The 18,281-nt window shown below is 35.9% G+C and overlaps 1 protein-coding gene across 12 annotated transcripts in view; it reads right to left on the bottom strand.

The window, feature by feature from the left end:
- Positions 1 to 18,281, bottom strand: part of CRPPA (CDP-L-ribitol pyrophosphorylase A) — a 120,444-nt gene that overhangs the window by 63,883 nt on the left and 38,280 nt on the right. For all 12 annotated transcript variants that reach the window (XR_003922619.2, XR_003922620.2, XM_030008355.1 and 9 more), the window contains exons 4-5: positions 14,383 to 14,487; positions 5,580 to 5,625 (exon numbers count right to left, since the gene is read on the bottom strand). Coding sequence is in view for 10 of the 12 variants with exons in the window: in XM_030008355.1 (XP_029864215.1) it covers positions 5,580 to 5,625; positions 14,383 to 14,487 (151 nt within the window). In the remaining 2 variants the exon portion in view is untranslated. The remainder of the gene's footprint in view (positions 1 to 5,579; positions 5,626 to 14,382; positions 14,488 to 18,281) is intronic.

Here is an 18,281-nt window from a genome sequence, read left to right as displayed (position 1 = left end):
CATACTCTACAAGTTCATACCTGCTTAACTAAAGAAAAGCAATAAATTTACTGTTTATAAAACAAATGATGTTAGGACTCAGACTTTCATAATACAGTTGTAAAAGAGACTTGAGGAAGCAAGCAAATTAATAAGACGTTTTAAGAAAACAGTCTCAAAAGATAAATAACTCATTAGTCTACTTACATTAGTGAAGTGTTTCTTTGTATTGCCTTGAATATGAATGATATGTATATACATATAAACATCTAAAGTACAAAAATGTATGTATGTGTGTTTTTCTTACTTCCACCCAAGTCAAGTTTAGCAAGCTGAAATTTCTCAGTTATTATGTTTCATTAGGCCAGCAGTTAAAAATCTAGCTGTGCTTCTATGAAACATTTGAGACTTGTTACTTAGGTAGAATTACATTTGTAATATAGCTGACTAAAGAAACAGTCTCATAATTATGATCACATGATTAACTGTATTTTTTCAGACGTCATTTAATTGCCAAACACATATTACTATAATCATTTTTCTTCTATTTAATTTGATTAATTACAGAATTATAATTTAATATACGTACAATAGACAGAAATGCAAGAGTACCTTAAAAATAAACGGGGCAGCAAAATAACATGTCAAGCTGAACCACAAGGAACCTATTCCTTAGAAAAACTGTCTAGAGGCACAAGTGTAACCTTAATATTCTAGCATAAAAATTTAAGTATTTAAAGATCTTTTGAGGTTCATAATTCAAAGCAAAAGAAAAAAATACTATTTGAAACCAGAAGGGGAACAGTTGGACGAATAATTCTCATCAAAACAAAGACTTTTAATATAGCTTAAATGGATTTTCTAAATAATACTAACAGGTTAACAGAAAAGATAACTGTCATTCTCTGAAGTTGAAGGAAACCAAGTTTCGGTCACTAATAAATATAACTGTAGGTGACATGAAATTTGGAACTGTAGTCACAAAACTAAATGTGTACACTCAGAAGTTCTTCATCGCTGCTGAATATATCCAGTGATAAAACATGCATCCAGCAAAGTAAATTGGACCACTTAATAATACCAAAATCAGTCGTGAAGCCTGGAAGAGTAGTGGGGAGTTGGTGTAAGGCCAGTGCCCTCAGTACCCTCCACCCTCCCAGCCCATACATTTGGCTTCTGGGACATCTCCAGAGGACCTTGATACCATGCAAGGTGGCATGCTGAGAGCTGGTACCTTGCGACCTAGCCTTACAGCGTCATGCAGGACTTCCCCTCCGGGCACTCTACATGGCCCGAACCTGGAGTCTGAATCCACCTGAGTATGTGATATAGGACTGTACTATCTAGTGCACAATGCTGCACTTCAGTCCTGCATGCTCTTCAACAACTTGACACAAAGAACCATCATGTGGACCCCCATCCCACGGGTAACACCATTTATACCCAAAGTGATACACAGTGTCAGGAAGAGGCACCCTTTTCTCCACACAGGTAGGAAAGATCACTGCCAGCTGTGCTCAGCAAGGTTACAGACATACTAGGAGCCAGTGCCAAGCAACTCAGTGCTCAACTGTCCACTACAAAAATAAGTCATGTTGTATCAACCTGAAGATCTGGTAATTGAAGACTTTTGAAAGGCACAGAACAGATAAGACACAACTCTCAAACTGCAGACTTGGAGTGCTAAGAGTGTCTATTCAAAACCCCATTAAAGATAATTAATTATGTAAGATAATCTCTTATGGGCTGTCCTAATTAGCTATGGAGGACTTATTATACTGCTTGCATAAGCAGTAAACGGCTTCCTGAACTTCCTGAACTCATGCAATGCAGCAAAAAGCAAATCTAAGCTTCAACGAACTTACAGGTTTTCACACAGACCAGGCATAATAAAGACTACTGTGATTCCTGAAGCAGATACATTGCATGCTGCCAGAGTAACAGGACATTAGATAAGTAAAGTAAGGGATTAGCCTGATTTACCATGAAGGTCTTCATTTTTACTTTAAGCTACATAAACTTTTTATCACAACCAACAGCTGGAAAAGATTGTATTGGCTTTAGTGAAAACAAAAAATGTGATAACATGATGAAATACACAAGTAAAATATGTATCTATCAAGAGAATGACTGGTCATTTACAGTGTTTTTGCTCCAGTTACAAACAGAAATAGTTAAACTTAGTGAACGTTCCCTCCATTTGAATAAGGTGCAGCCTCATTTTCTACCCAAGCAGTTTTAGAGAAAGCTGCTTGGAATGGATCTTATTTTTTAAATAAATTATAACTAATCTTCTTTAATGACTTACGAGATTATTGAAGCCCTTATATACACAGGAACATGGAAATTCATTTGTATGAAGGTTGCAGTATTGTTTCAGGTTTATAAATTTTTTGTATGAAGTAATAGTGTGTGTTACATAAAATTAGCATAAAATACTATAAAAACATTTTTTAAGCAAAATGTCTCAAAATATTACCAATCTACTTGTTTTTCTTCTAAATAATCTATAAAGAAGAAAGGATAGCACTGATTAGAAGAATACAAGGAGTCACCTTTATAAGGATGAGAGGGCAGCAGAGGGAGAGCACAGAAACCATTTTTTCACATTGTATTTGTTTCTAGTTTCCCCACAAGAAGCATGATGACTTAGTTCCCACCTTCACAAGAACTGCTCTGTAACGATGGGGATATGTGGGGAAGGAGGCATAAGCAAACTGGACAGCTGAATGATAGGAGCAGGGTGCTGTCTCCTTCTCTGGCTACATAAAGCAACATATTTTACATAAGGAGTCCATCTGGCTTTCTCCTTGCCCACTGCAGAAGAATGTAGCTAGAAAAGGATCAAATAAACTGCAAGAAGATGAACAAGAACTTTTTAAAAATATAAATCAGCACTGGTTTTGATTTTTCTTTTCCTTTAGAGTTTACACACCCTCAGTACGTCCTGAAGGTCCTCTGAACTAAATAATTCTTAAATATTTGAGTAATACCGAATGATACAGTTCAATAAATTGGCCTTTGTATTACAAAAGAAGTACAGTCTACAGTTAAGTTCAAGGAAAATGGAAATGAAAATGGATCTACTTCATTCATGATAAATTGCCATTAAATATTGAGAACATACATGGTAAATACATATGAAAAATACACAGGAAAAAGGAAAATAAGATCAAAGTGAACATAGCACTATGAGTTTGCTGAGATTATTTCCAAGTTGAATATTGAACCTTTTATCAAGATATGACCAACATAGTAGATTCATTGAGCTGACTCACGGCATTTACATCATTTCATGCTGGCATTACTGGTTTCAGCAAGCTTGACTGACAGAAGTACAACAATTCTTGTTACAGCAAATATTTACAAATATTGTAACAAAACAGCACATCCAAGCAGCTGAATCAGCTTTCTACATTGCCTTATTAACATTACCATCAGAGGGAATTTTTGACAGTCTCTGCTATATAGATAATACTTAAAATTACAGATAATACTTAAAATTAAAAGTAGTCTGTACTGTAAAAGCATGCATACGCTCTATTAGAATTACAAATTCAGTGAAAACGGTATAATAGGATCTATATTTAGACTGGAAAAAAAGAACCTTTTTTTTAATATAATTATTTTTGCACTTCTCAAAGATTGGAAGCTTCCCTTTTTTCCATTGACATTCAAGGTAAAGTATTCGTTCTAAATCTTATTCATCAAGGAGATAAAATCATTGCCTAATTTTATATCATACTGTACCATGAAATCCCTCTTTTGCATACCGATTCATTCTATTAACTATTTTTTTTGTCTTATGCATCATTTCGCTTATATGACAACCACAATAACAACATTTGAGCTGTTAAATTTCATGAGACTATTGTTCTCCCATTTTTTGAGCCTGTCAAGGTCCTTCTGAATGGCAGCACAACTACCTGGTCTACCAACTACTCCTCCCAGTTTCACATCATCTGCAGACTTGCTGAGGGCGTGCTCTGCCTTATCATTCAGATCACTAGTGAAGATATTAACCAGCACTGACCCCTAGCATAGACCACTAGTGACTGGTCTCCAGCTGGACTTTACTGTTTAAGCCTGGCAGTTCAGCCAGTTTTCAATCCACCTCACTGTCCACTTTTCTAGTCTGTACTTCATCAGTTTGTCAATGAGAATGTCAAGGGAAATAGTGCCGAAAGCCTTGTTGAAATCAAGTCAAACCATATCCACTGCTCTCCTCTCATCCACCAAACTAGTCATTTCATTGTAGAAGGCTATCAGGTTGGTCAGGCATAATTTCCCCTTTCTAAATTCACGCCAACTACTCCCAGCCACCTTCTGGTCTTTAATATGTTTGGAAATCCTAAGCTTGAAAGCTAGAGGAGTGTGGAGCCTCCAACAATCCTACTCAAAACAAGATTCTCAAAAATTCCAGGCCTCCAGCTATGGAGATGAGAGGCCATTCCCTGTCAAAAACAGAACTTCCAAGGTTTCCCAGCCCTACCTCCTTGATATGTGCCTGAAAAATTCAGTCAGGTACTTCTAGCAATGCATATAATATGCAATATTTTCCCCGTGTAACAACCAGAGACTTCAAAGTTGTTGCATTCCTGGAGGTCTAGCAAAGCAGCATGCAGAATACCACAGCAATATCTGAGCTCTGTTTAAGCTTTCTAGCTTGTCTATAATGACAGAGCTGATCTTGGCATAGTCCAATTTACCCAAACCAGAAACTAAGCCAATAGTGGATCTTCTAACAACACATGAGCCAACTAAGTGGACAATTAGCCAGTCACTCACCATGCCCTAAAAGGACATGTGTTTTGCTCTGTTTTTCTTAAATAGGAAACACATTTTTTTCTCTGGAAAGGTATTTTTAATCCAAAGGGAAGTTCTTTTCTCTTCATCAGTTTCTGGGCTTTTATCCATCAGTTCTCATCAAGGAGTCAAGCAACAGTCCCCTGAATCAGTGCCTATCCATTTACAATAACCATCAGTGTGTTCATTATACAGTACTTAAGAGTTCTTCCTTTCGACATTGTTTTTAGATTGAGTCAATCTGGACAAAGACTAAATCTAGTCTTTATGTTAAACTGCTATGAAACCACTGTTACCAGTACAGGAAAAGGTTAAAAACCAGTTCAACGAAGTACTTCTAAATTAATGGGATACCTCAATATCATATAATTGCTATATCAATTTAGATAACAAGTTGCTGTATGTAAAAAGTGAAGAACCGTAAAGAGTTAATATTTAATTTTAAGTCTACTACGTAGATTAGAAAGATGGAACACATTCAGAATTGAACTGCAAATGAAAGAAGAAAAATGTTTATTCCTTATAAAGCCATTCAAAATTAATCTCTGACTCTGTAATATACACAGCTTTTTATAAGGTTCTCTATTCTAAGAGAAGTAAATAAAGGTAAATAATGCATAATATAAGTATTCCAGTGAACAAGCTAAAACAACTTGCCTAAGCACATTTTATTCATCATAAAACTTTTCTTAAAGACATTTAAAACTATAGTACACAAGATTCTTAATTAGACTCAGGAATATGCAAACTGATCAAGAATATGCAAACTGACAGCCACAAGGACGAACACATACCCTTAATAATCGATTCAGCTGCATACAGATCCCGCTTGTAGGTCACCTAAAGGACAGACAAGCCTCATTAGATTTAACATAGCAGGAAGGAATGTAAAACCAATAAAACAATGCCCTGAAGGCAATCCTTTACATTTGAAATACCATAAACAAATGATATTGTCAATTCCTTAATTCTAGTAAAATATGACTGGCAAGTCATTAGAACAGAAGTTGCAGAAAATACTGGAGACTCGAGAGAAACCTTTTTTTAAAGACTTAGATCTGCTTAGAACTCATTTGAAACCTAAAACTCTTTTTAACCCTTTGAAGAATCAAAAAAACATGATATTGCACCTATTTTCACACATCTATTCTATTCTATAATTTTATTGTGAAATAGATTAATTTTTTATAGGACTTGTGATCATAAGAATGACAGCCAGGGAGAAGCCTCATTATTTCTTTTACTAATATAGGTGTAGTTTTTCAGTAGTGCAAGACTACTACTGTTAATGAGAGTCCAATTAATCAGTGGGAGTCAGTGAGACTATAATAGGCTTTGTACGAGCTTTCAGAGGATTAAAAACCATCAAGATCTTCTTGAAGGCATTCAGATCAAGTTAGATTGACAATAAGATGGATGAATACTTACTTGATACTTGCAAAAAAACACCTTTCATATCTGCCTTTGTACCCTCATGGTGGTTGACAGTCCCAGTATTAGGCTTTGCAAATAAAGTAACAGAAAACTAAAGACAGTGTCTACCCAAGACATTAACAGTCTTTGCTAGCAATGTCTTTGCAATGACATGCAGTGACATGATCTTATATAAGAATAACTCCTAAATACTTGTCTTTGTTTTTACTGCAACTTCCTTTTATGTTAAATAAAATATTACTGGATTTTCTGCATTTGTTTCTCTAGAGTCTGAATAATTTTCTTCTATCTTTTTGAAATGGACTGAATCGGATTCCAAAAGCTTTAGTGCTGCAAAGTAAATCTTAGAGCAGAAGCATACCATTGTAGGTATTAACATTTTAGTCTCCAAGTAAATGATTATTTGATTTTAACATAAGGATTCTTGTAACTGCTTTCCTTTCCATCTCATAAATTAAGCTGTGTATTGTACTCAGAAACAGATTAATAATATTACCTTTCTCATTACTCATCATTTCTCCAAGGAATTATATTCTTTTAAAATTAAAAATTAACTTACTTCCCTACAGGTTGTTGTGCAGGAGAAGCAGCCAGAGAATGAATCTAGCCTGAGAAATCTCAGGTGTCTGAGTTTACATACTGTTGGGAAGAATCAACGTCTTGAATTTAAATTTAAGGATAAAGAGTTATTGAGTGACCAATTTTGTTGCAAGGTTTCTTTCTAATTACCTGTTTCCAGAGGGCTTTTATACTGAACTTTCAGTAAACCTGTATCAGATTACCATCTAAAAACCTTTCAAGAAACAAGACTATCTAAGCTCTGTCAAAAGTGGTTTCACATACTCTAAGGCTCACAATCTCTTTGATATGCAAAAGTATTTTTAAATAGTCTGATTTTAAAAAGAAGTTACTTCATAAAGTAGGCCCAGTCTTCAAGAAAACAACACAGAAGAATAAAATTTAAGAATGAACCTTTAAAATCACTTCTGAAATTCTGAACCAGACATCAGCACATACTTTTTAGGATGGTTTCCTAGAGAAATAAATCATCTGAGACCATATCACACTATCCATATATATTTCTTTCATAATCTTTGATCCTATAAGCTAATTTCAGATACAAGCTCCTATAAGTTTTATGAAAATAGTAAAGTTGACAGAGGGAAAAACCCTGCCAGCTACCACAGGTGACCACCACTTACCAGTCAGGGAGGGCGGGATTCTCCACACCTCTTTCAATATTGAATAAGATGCTAAATCCAACCAAAGTTTCATTTTAGATGAAACTTATTCAAAAGGCAGGCAACCACGACAGAGACACCCTTTTGTTTAATTCTAACCATTGATTGGTTTAGTATGAATTTGTTTTAAACAACTTTTAAGGATAGTCAACATGATAGTTTATTGTTCTGAGCAGCTATACTGCTTTACCTCTAGTTTCACTGAAGTGGATTTGCATTCTAGGCTCACCCCAGCAAAAAGCAATTCAGATCTAGCCAAATCAACCAGGAAGAATACTTTAACTGCCACTCTATACCATAAAGTAAGATGGCACTCTCCACTCTCACAGCCCAGGTGAGGTGCAAAAATCAGAGTGGAAAAAGAATAAGTAAGAAAAATGACACACAGGAGGTCTCTCACTTTGCAGAAGAGAGATCTTCTACCTCATCCATTTCTGGGGTTTTTTTATATCACATTACTAAGCTAAATCTCTACGGACTTACCAAATCACCATTTAATCTTCTTTTTCATGCTCTTCTCTGAACCTTCTCTATTTATCAACAGTTGCACAGAGCTTGAGTCTAGATTTGACGATGGTATTCTAGATGCACTTGTAATACTAGAACATCTCTTTTAATTTCATATTGTTTCTATATCTGTGGCTGACATAAGGTATTTTGCTCACAGTGGAAACTTGCTATCCTCTGTCATTCCTACACCACTTTCAAAGTCACTGCCTTCCTAGAACAATTCTCTAAATAAGGCCTATACTTTTTTGTTTCTAAAAACACTTCTTTATGTTTTGCTGCAATGAAAAGTAGACCTTTTGTTTAAATTGTTTTCCAAGCAATCCTTATCAATAGTTTACTTCTGATCAACTGTATTTTTATTTACAAATCCTTAAATCTTTGTGTTGTCTGCAAACTTTATCAGACAAATGTTAAATAGCTTAGAAAAAATAAGAGTTTCTGTGGAACTGTATGTGGTGACAATTATCTTTTGAAATATATCAGTTATCCAATTTTTAATCTATTTAATGAGGACTAGTCCAATTACAATTTTTAATTAAGATGTAACAAGTCAAACTTCTGCCAACCGTATATTTTATCAGCACTACCATCTTTATCAGGCAAGACTGCAATCTTGTAAAAAAGGCTTGAGGTCAATTTCACAAAATAAGTAAATTCCATGTTGGTTGACATTAATTACATTAGCCCCTTAACTCTTCATTAATCAAGTTCTGCCTGTGGCAGTGCACTCTTTTGTTTTGTTGATCAATATCAAACTCACAGGCTTCTAACTACTCAGATTCTCTCTCTTCATGTGACAACATTAATTTTCACTTTGTCCTCTTGAGCATCTAGTGTTCCAAGATTTTCTGAATGTTATTGTTGCAATCCAGAATATCGCTAGGCCAAATACTAAAACTCAACAGAAATACCTCTCTATCACAGAATATTAAACCATCATCTGGTTTTTTTGGCAGACTAATCTTACTTATTAAACATTTCTCTACTTTTCTGTATAATAAATAATCTACTATATCTATTTAGTAAAACCTCAAAATCATCAGACAAGGGTTGGTTGGTTGGTTGGGTTATTTTCCTGTGTGCCCTTCTCTCTCAATTGTCAGACTGCAACTTCTCACTATCTAGGAAGATGCTCTTTTAAAAGTCTTTCAAAGTTCTTCCCATTTAATGATTAGAAGTCTTCTTCAAAATGGTTTAGCTTGATGAACATTTCAGACTTACAAAACTATATGTTAAATGCAAAACATAACTCTTTACCAAACACACACAATAAAGTTATGATCACACATACACAAAATGCATGGCATTTTAGTTTAATGAAGTACTTCCCTCTGTTCTATTAAGGTATAAACATATCTCCTTTCTATGGGATGTTTTTGTAGGATTAGAAAATAACCTTTCTTTTTAGAAATGGTGAGGATTTTTTGCACTATCAGCATTAAGTCTTTAAATGCATATCAATCTTTTAAAAATGTTCTTACAATGCATTTTTCATCTGCATTATACACACACACACATATATATATTAGACTCCAACAATTACATTCTGTTACATGATTTTATACTTTATTTAAGAGGATATTGCCCCAGAACATATAAGGTCATTTTGTTTCAAAGGTGTCAAGCACAGAGAAACTGAAAATGTGGTGTTGATAGTGTCATTCTGTTTCCTTTTTTGCCATCCTGATCCTAAATATCTTATAAATAGTTACATAATAACTACATTTGTAATAGAACTTAATAAATATTTATAACACTGAAGTAATTTGAATGTTCCTGCTGGTTGTTGTCAATACAAAGAATGATTTTAATTTTGTAATTTGCTACCAGAAAGTAAACAAACTATCTCTTACTTTAGCTTCAATGATAAGTAACTTTGTAATGTTACTTTTTCTAATGCACTGTAAGTAGACAGCGCTCAGGTGAAATAGAGTTAATTCAAGAAAACAATATATCTGAACACATAAGTAACTTTTCCCCATAGCTCTGAATCATTTAATGTTATGTAGGTTGTGCACCTAATAAACAAACTGAACTCTTACAAATATCAGATCTGCTCTTTAACAATTTAAGCTCCGCATAGGATGAAACTGGTTTGTAGCACTTGGACTTCAGAAACTGTTCACCTGTTAATAGACTGCAGTTTTTCTGTTACAAATCCTCTGAAACCTCAACTGAACAATGATTATTTATTTCAGTTTTCATTTATCTGTATGGAATATCTTTTTGTCTCTTTTGAAAAAATAAGACTGGGGTCATTGGGAGCACATCAGTTCTTGGCATATGAAATATAATTTATGTCAGCATTGAAAAGCCTTCCAGAAAAAAACAACAACATATTACAAATTACATTATTATGACAGCTAAGAAAAGACAATTCTGCTTCTAAAAGGTGACTAGTAACAAACACTAACAGCTCCTAATGATTTTGTAGGCAAGCATCACTTGAGAAAATTGGCACTCTTCTGCACTTCATCAAACTGCACAAACGGAGCACGAGTGTTCTCTTCTTTAATGGTACTGCTCCGAGTCACCTGCCAAACACCCCAGTACAGAGTGAACAATACCAGGGTGCTATTCAAGCAGAAAGGAGCTATCTTCCTCTGTGGCCCCTATTCTGATATGAGTATTTGCTGCAGAAGCAATTTACTATTTTACAGACCTCGTCATTTTTATGCCTTTTACTTTCAATGTCTTCACAAGCCACAGAAGACACCGATGACTTTTAGCTACAAAGTAAGACACGGAATAGGATGTGAGAAGGTATAGGTACTTTAATGACATGGCACCAGCATCTTTGTGTATACTATATATAGCATATTCACTGCTTTGCATGGCCTGCAGCACAGTATCTGCATGCCAATGGGTGCTGTTGCTACTGTCACACTGCACAGTACTGTCAGCACTGAGATTCTATGGTGGGTTAACCTTGGCTGGATGCCAGGTGCCCACCAAAGCCACTCTATCACTCCCCTCCTCAGCTGGACAGGGGAGAGAAAATATAACGAAAGGCTCATGGGTCAAGATAAGGACAGGGAGAGATCACTCACCAATTACCATCACAGGCAAAACAGACTTGACTTGGGCAAAATTAATTTATTACCAATCAAATCAGAGTAGAGTAATGAGAAATATCTTAAAACACCTTCCCCCCACCCCTCCCTTCTTCCTGGGCACAACTCCACTCCCGATTTCTCTACCTCCTCTCCCTGAGCGGCACAGGGGGAAGAGGAATGGGGGTTGCGGCCAGTTCATCACACATTGTCTCTGCTGCTCCTTCCTCTTTACCCTCTTCCCCTGCTCCAGCGTGGGGTCTCTCCCACAGGAGACAGTCCTCCACAAACTTCTCCAACGTGAGTCCTTCCCATGGGCTGCAGTTCTCCACAAACTGCTCCAGCGTGGGTCCCCCGCGGGGTCACAAGTCCTGCCAGAAAACCTGCTCCAGCGTGGGCTCCTCTCTCCACGTGTCCTGCCAGGAGCCTGCTCCAGCACAAGCTTCCCACAGGGTCACAGCCTCCTTCAGGCACCCACCTGCTCTGGCATGGGGTCCTCCCCAGGCTGCAGGTGGATATCTGCTCCACTGTGGACCTCCATGGGCTGCAGGGGGACAGCCTGCCTCACCATGGTCTTCACCACGGGCTGCAGGGGAATCTCTGCTCCGGCGCCTGGAGCACCTCCTCCCCCTCCTTCTTCACTGACCTGGGTGTGTTGCAGAGTTGTTTCTCTCACATGTTCTCACTCCTCTCTCTGGCTGCAGTTGTGCAGTTTTTCTTCCCCCTTCTTAAATATGTTATCTCAGAGGTGCTACCACTGTTACTGATGGGCTCAGCCTTGGCCAGCAGTGGGTCCATCTTGAGCCGGCTGGCATTGGCTCTATCAGACGCAGGGGAAGCTTCTAGCAGCTTCTCACAGAAGTCACCCCTGTAGCCCTCCCGCCACCAAAATCTTACCACACAAACCCAATACAGACTCTTTCACCTGGTCCACAGTATTTTCAGCTTTTCTACCTGAATCTCCTTCTTCATGATATTCTCCAGCATGCCACCAGCTAAAAAAGTTCTCTGTCCAATATCCGAGCACCTACAAGGAATTCACTCTTCACATGTTACCATTTTCCATTTGTTTACAGGCCTCTTTAAAGTCCAGTACTACTACAGTAGGTCCCACATGCTAGAACGTTAACAGCATCAGGATTTTGTTTCACCAGTGATGCTGGAGTGGCACTAACGCTTCAACAATTCTCTTTTAAAAGAGATGTGCACAAGCTCAAGTCTGAAGTGTAACTGGGGGCTGGTTACTAGTGCTGTTCCTCAGGGGCTGATACTAGGGACAATACTGTCTAATATCTTTATTAATAACCTGGGAAAGGGGAATTACCCTCAGCAAATTAGTAGATGACAACAAATGGGGAAGTATTCAATATGCTCAAGGGTACAACACTCATTTAGAGGGATCCAGAAAGGCTAGAGAAAGGGGCTGACAGAAACTTTGTGAAATATAACAGACACAAATACAGCATCCTGCATCTGGGACAGAATAACACTGTGCAGCAGTCCATACTGATGCCAAAATATAGAAAACAGCTTTGCAGAAAAGGACCTTCTGGACAAGCTAAGCATGAGTCAGCAGTGTGTAGCAGTGCAAAAAAGGAGTCCTACTGACTGGGCTGTATTAGTAAGGAAGTAAACTTCATTACAGGGAACACAGGGATTATTCCCCTGTATTCAGCACTTCTGAGAACACACCAGAGTACATTTTCTTGTTTTGGGCTCCCCAGTATAACGCAATGAGGAACAGGAGGAAGCCCAGCAGGGCTGCTAAGATGGCGTGAGAGAACTTGGTTTGTTCAGCCTGAAGAACAGAAGATGAAGGGTGGGGAAGGGTCACAATTAATGGCCATAGAGAAGAGTAAACTGGACTTTTCTTGCAGATTTTTCTGTCGGCCTTTCATCCTTTCCCAGTGCAAGAGACAGTAAGGGAAATGCTGACCAAATATTATGAGAAAAGTTTCCTCCATATGGGGGGATATGCACTGGAATTGTTTTCCCCAGAGAGTCTGTGAAATCTCCATTCTTGGAGGTACTCAACACTCAACTGGACAAAGCCCTGCGCAGCCTAATCTAACTAACCTGGCTCCACTTTCAGCAAGGTGTTGGACCAGATGACATCTACATGTTTCCTTCAGTCTTAATTATTCTGTCATCCCAGGTCAAAAGACTACACTTCATCTGCTGGGCATCAGTAGTATCTACACATAGTAAAAAACTATATAAACATTATAAAGAACTGAGTGAACATTATGGGTATATTTTGTTACCCTTCACGTAAGTACCATGCTTTGCAATGAGAACAATGAAACCATCCAAACAGTGATGCAATGCAAAAACACGACATAATCTGTCCTTTAGAAGACTGAATAAGAAAACAGACAATATACTGTTTAAGTAAGACTATATCCCAGAAAGATATTGAAAGAAGTTGCTGTATGCAACCAACATGTAAGTAAATTTTGCTGCTAAATTGCACAGGAAATTTGCACTGCAGATTCAGGAAATTACCTTTCTGTGTAAGATTTAGTGTCATATTATTAGAAATCATGTCCCGTTGGAGGAAATTTACTGTCAAAGACAAATGGAGTGATTTGAGCTGCTTCCAGATCCTTCAATGTGGTAATGAATAAAATAAAAAGAAAAAATAAATAAAAAGAAATAGAATAAAAAGAAAAAAAGAAACAATTAAAAACTGCATGACACAACAGCTGCTGAGAAAGAATAACATCCCACCATCCAAAACAGTGAAATGGGATTCTTTTAAGCAGCAGGGATATATCCTTTGGCACCTGTATACACACCTGCTTTGTCAGTTGTCAGGAACCTACAGATTATCAGACAAGGTGAATGACGTTTAAAAAATTTTAAAAGACTGAAGAATTCTTAAACATTACAGTGTTACTGAATGTAATGAACTGCTCTAAAAATCAAACTGTTAGCCATGTGTTTGGCATCAGACAAACAGTGACGTCCTCATAGAAAAAGTGGAGGAAAATAGACAAAAGATATAGAAATAGCAGGGGAAAGCTCATCTCATAAAAGAATGTTCTTAGTTTTAGAGATTATGGAATTATAATTTTACAGATTCTCAGGTTATTCAAGTACCTAGTTGGTTTTTCTACTTCCAGATTAATACTGTCTTCATTAATTATCTTGGGTAACATCTGCTCAACTCTGTCTACAACAATGAGCTCTAAAAAAAACTCATGATAATCCAAAAACAATTCTGAAATTTGGAAATTTTGGAAGAGAAAAGCCTAAATATTACACATAAATAAAACACACCTGAATTTTTATGGTAGTGTGAAAATTTTATTAATTTTAAAAGATATATAAAAAATAGAGATCATTATTGCCTTTACCTTCCAGAGGTCAGCTGTTCCTTCAACAAGTTTGGCATTTGTTTTACAGTATTTCAGAGCCAGATGTAAACATTCAGTTCCATAATCCAGGTCATAGTCTGTACACTGTAGTAATTCAAAAAAGAATAAATATTCTTAATTAGTCTTAAAGAAATCATACTTATAAGCAATAACAGATTTTCTTTCATTAATTAAACCTTACATCTCAACAGTCCTGTCCAGAATAATACATGCTGTATTAGGTAGGCAGGTTCAGGAGGGATCAGAAATAAAACTCTTCCAAGAAGCTTATGCCAAATTCTAGCTCTCCAGCAAAGTGTTAGAGAAGTAAATAAACACTTCATAACCACAAATTAATTCAGTTAGGTGCTGCAAGTATCTTGCTACACCTTTATGTTGTTAACTAAATCAATGAGAAGTTACATGTATAAAAAAAATTTTTGATAGAGTTGAGGCCTCACCAAAAGAAATCATCAACCTTCTAGTGACAAACTTTTAGAGTATGGGAACAAGTTAATAAATTGTAGAAGCATGACTCTTCAAATGTCTTGTCTGGTTTGGTTTTTGCAGCATCAAAAAAGGATGGTATTAACTAAGAACCTCTTTATTCCTTACATGTTTCCCTCTGTATTTTTCTGCAGCTATCTGCACACAAAATAGCAAAGTTTCATGCTGCTCCATGAGCCTTCCAGATTAAAAAAAAATAAAAATAAAAAATAAAAAAAACCCAAATTGTCCGCTTTTTAGTCACTTAGAAGAGGCATTCTTCTGTCAACACACCCTTCCCAAGCAGTTTGGCTTCCTATATTTAGTGATTATAAGAATCCTATTAATGGAAAACCGAGTAGTGCGCAGAATCTCTCAAACCAAAACATAGGTAGGTACAAAAGCAGGAACTGGGAGCTTATCAGACAGCACTACCTCAAGATAAATTGGCCTGATTAAGATAAGAAAATTCTAGTCTATTTTCTTATTGCTAAATCACCAGACCATCCAGAAACATGAATTACATGTAACAAGGAGGGATATTTTAGATAGGGTCTTTCATAAAAATGGATGTATTTGATAAGACCACAGGCTTGCTAGCCCAGTATCCAGTCTCTAGTAGAGGTTGACAGTGGGTAGTCAAGGATAAGTAAATAAGAACACAGCAATCATACCTTACAAATAATATACTCTGGTAAATCCTTACTCTTACCCTAAATCTGTTCAGTTTCCTTAAAGAGCCTTTGGTAAAAGCTTCAGTGAAACATCTTATTATGCAAGTAGGCTGTTATCAGCTTCAGCCACCTCAAACAAGCAGCTGGTTAACTCCTTAAAGAATGACAATTAGCTCTGCAATGCATTTCCTTTACAAAGCTTTCCTTTACAAAAGCTGAAATAACCCTTCCACTGTGTCAAATTTAACCATGTGTCTACAAATTCGTGTTTTGAATAAAATGTGACAGTCCAGCTACTGTGCTCAGTAATTCACAGTCTCCTCCAGGACTCAAGAATTCAAAATTGTCAAGAATGCAAAAACCTAAGTGGGTTAAAGAAGATCCAAATAAGAGTGCTGCAATACAACTTGCTTTTTTCTTTAATAATTTCCTCAAGAAGTTTAATTAAAAAGACGAAGAAAATTTTTAGTTTCTATTCTTGTTTTATACTGCATCAGTGAAATTCAAGGAATTCATCAGCATTACACAGCTGAATTGTATTACAAACACACACAGACGTCTTAGAAAAATCATCATTATCACTTTTATATTATTTAAATTAGTAATTTTTGTCATTTTAGTTGGTCATGACTGCAATCAAAAAGAAGATGCTTTTACATAGCCCGCTTAGAAAGAAACGTAATTTAAGTGTTACACTTCTCTACAGAAGATTTTAAGTGCTTTGAGTAACAAAGCAAAACAGACACAAGAAGATAGAGCAACTTAAAAAGAAAGACTTCTTTCAGAATACTAAAGAAAATAGGGATTACAAAAAGACACTTTGAAATATTTTTAAATTAACCAGAAATTATTTATATTCCTTAATCAAGATACAAAAAAGGTCAACAGAAAAGAAAAAGGAATAGGGAACTCTAGCTCCAAAATATTTAAAATGGAGCAATCTCTCGAGTAAAGAGGTCCAGAGATAAATTGCCAATGAAACCAGAAATGGCCTAGTAACTTTCAATTCCAAATATTTATTACCAAAATGTTTCCTTTTTTGTTTTGTTATGGTTTTAAGGAAAATTTTCTGGTAGAACACAAACTATTTTCTACTAATGTGAATAACATACAGATTAAAAATATATATATATTTTTATTTTTCCTCAGAATGGAAGAGAAAATTTCAGAAAAAATTATCTGTAAAAGAATTTACTTTGAATTAAAATTAAGTTACATTTTTAAATATATGGGTAATGAATGATACTAGGACAAGACTAAGCAATTCCAACTTTTTAGCAAGGTATTAATTACAGATAATTAGTAAGGAATGGAGAACTTCCATTAATGGGCTAAAGCATCTTGAGGCTATTGCTGGCTTGAAGGGATGAAATATGACACAAAGCAAAGTAATAATTAAAAACATATTTCACTAATACTTGTACATCATGACACTTACCATTCTAATTATCTGTAATTGTTTAAACCTAAACATATTGTCACAGTGTACTGTTCTGCAAGTCTGATACACTGATGTCAGAGGAGAACAATGAAATGGAACTACCAGCTCAAGACCAGCTTATTTAATATATTATCCATACACTAAACAGCTCCACAAGTGAAATTTTAAATCCATATTTCAGGTGTAGAATTTGAAAGCTTCTATATTGCTCTAAGAAATTCAGTTAACAAATTAAGCATTATCAGGGGATGCCTATAATAAAAAGTTGTAGACTATCTATAAGGAAAATTCTTACTGACCCAGGCATGCAAACATTCTCATCCTAAGTCTTCTGTATGCATTTCATTGTACATCTAAAGCCAATTTACATTACAACAATCTGTTTAAAACTCTTACTATTACTAAAGTATCTTTTTTGACTGAAAGGCTTTTTAACATAAAGTTTGACAGAGTACAGTTAACTGAACTTGACAGGCACACATAGCTTTGTGAAACAATAGACATAGTTTAAGTTTCAGACCACAGATTTGAAATGGTGGAAACAGCTGGAAATATTGGCACAAAACATATCCACAAAAGAAAGAAAACAGATTAGTTTAGCTCTTTAAATGACACAGAAGGAAATATGTTATTTAGAAATGCTTTTGAATTGTTGAATATTCAAAGGCGTTCTAATAGGTAGTTTGTGGGACTGACTTTTTTGTGGGTGGTTTTTTGTTTGTTTGTTTTCCAAGAGTGGATGTTTGAATAAAGTGCTATGGGTGGAGTGAGATCCAGATTTTAGCATTACAACAATTCTTCTTCCCCTGCCCCCTAGATTAGTTTGAAAATATTTTGATAAATAATATTACTTCCTAAAATGCAAGCTATACTGTTGCTTAGCTGTAAACATGGAACAAGGGGTTAGAGAAAAAAGCAGCTACACAGCCTGTATCTCCCTGGTACTTACTAATAGTCCACAAGCTAACTTGTTTCCAATGTAATACTTTGAACAAGTAAAATTATAAAAAAGCAGTATTTAACATTAACAATTTATTTTACTGTTAACATGCACTATTTTACTGTATCTTTATACTGGTAAAAGATTTTGAATGGATATATGGGAACTGGTAACAATACAGCAGAACAAACACAGATGCAAGAAAGTTTTTCATTACAGCACTGTCATTTTCTTATTTTTCATCATTCCTTAGTTTTATAATAAGGAAACAAAATCAATATTCTTTACATATTAACTGAAAGAAAATCTTCAGAATTGCTCGTTTACACAGGTACCCTTAAAGCCTGTATAGATACAG

This window comes from Aquila chrysaetos, chromosome 3 (assembly GCF_900496995.4).
Source record: "Aquila chrysaetos chrysaetos chromosome 3, bAquChr1.4, whole genome shotgun sequence".
NCBI classification, from domain to species: Eukaryota; Metazoa; Chordata; class Aves; order Accipitriformes; family Accipitridae; genus Aquila; species Aquila chrysaetos.
This window is presented reverse-complemented; position numbering and strand designations above follow the sequence as displayed.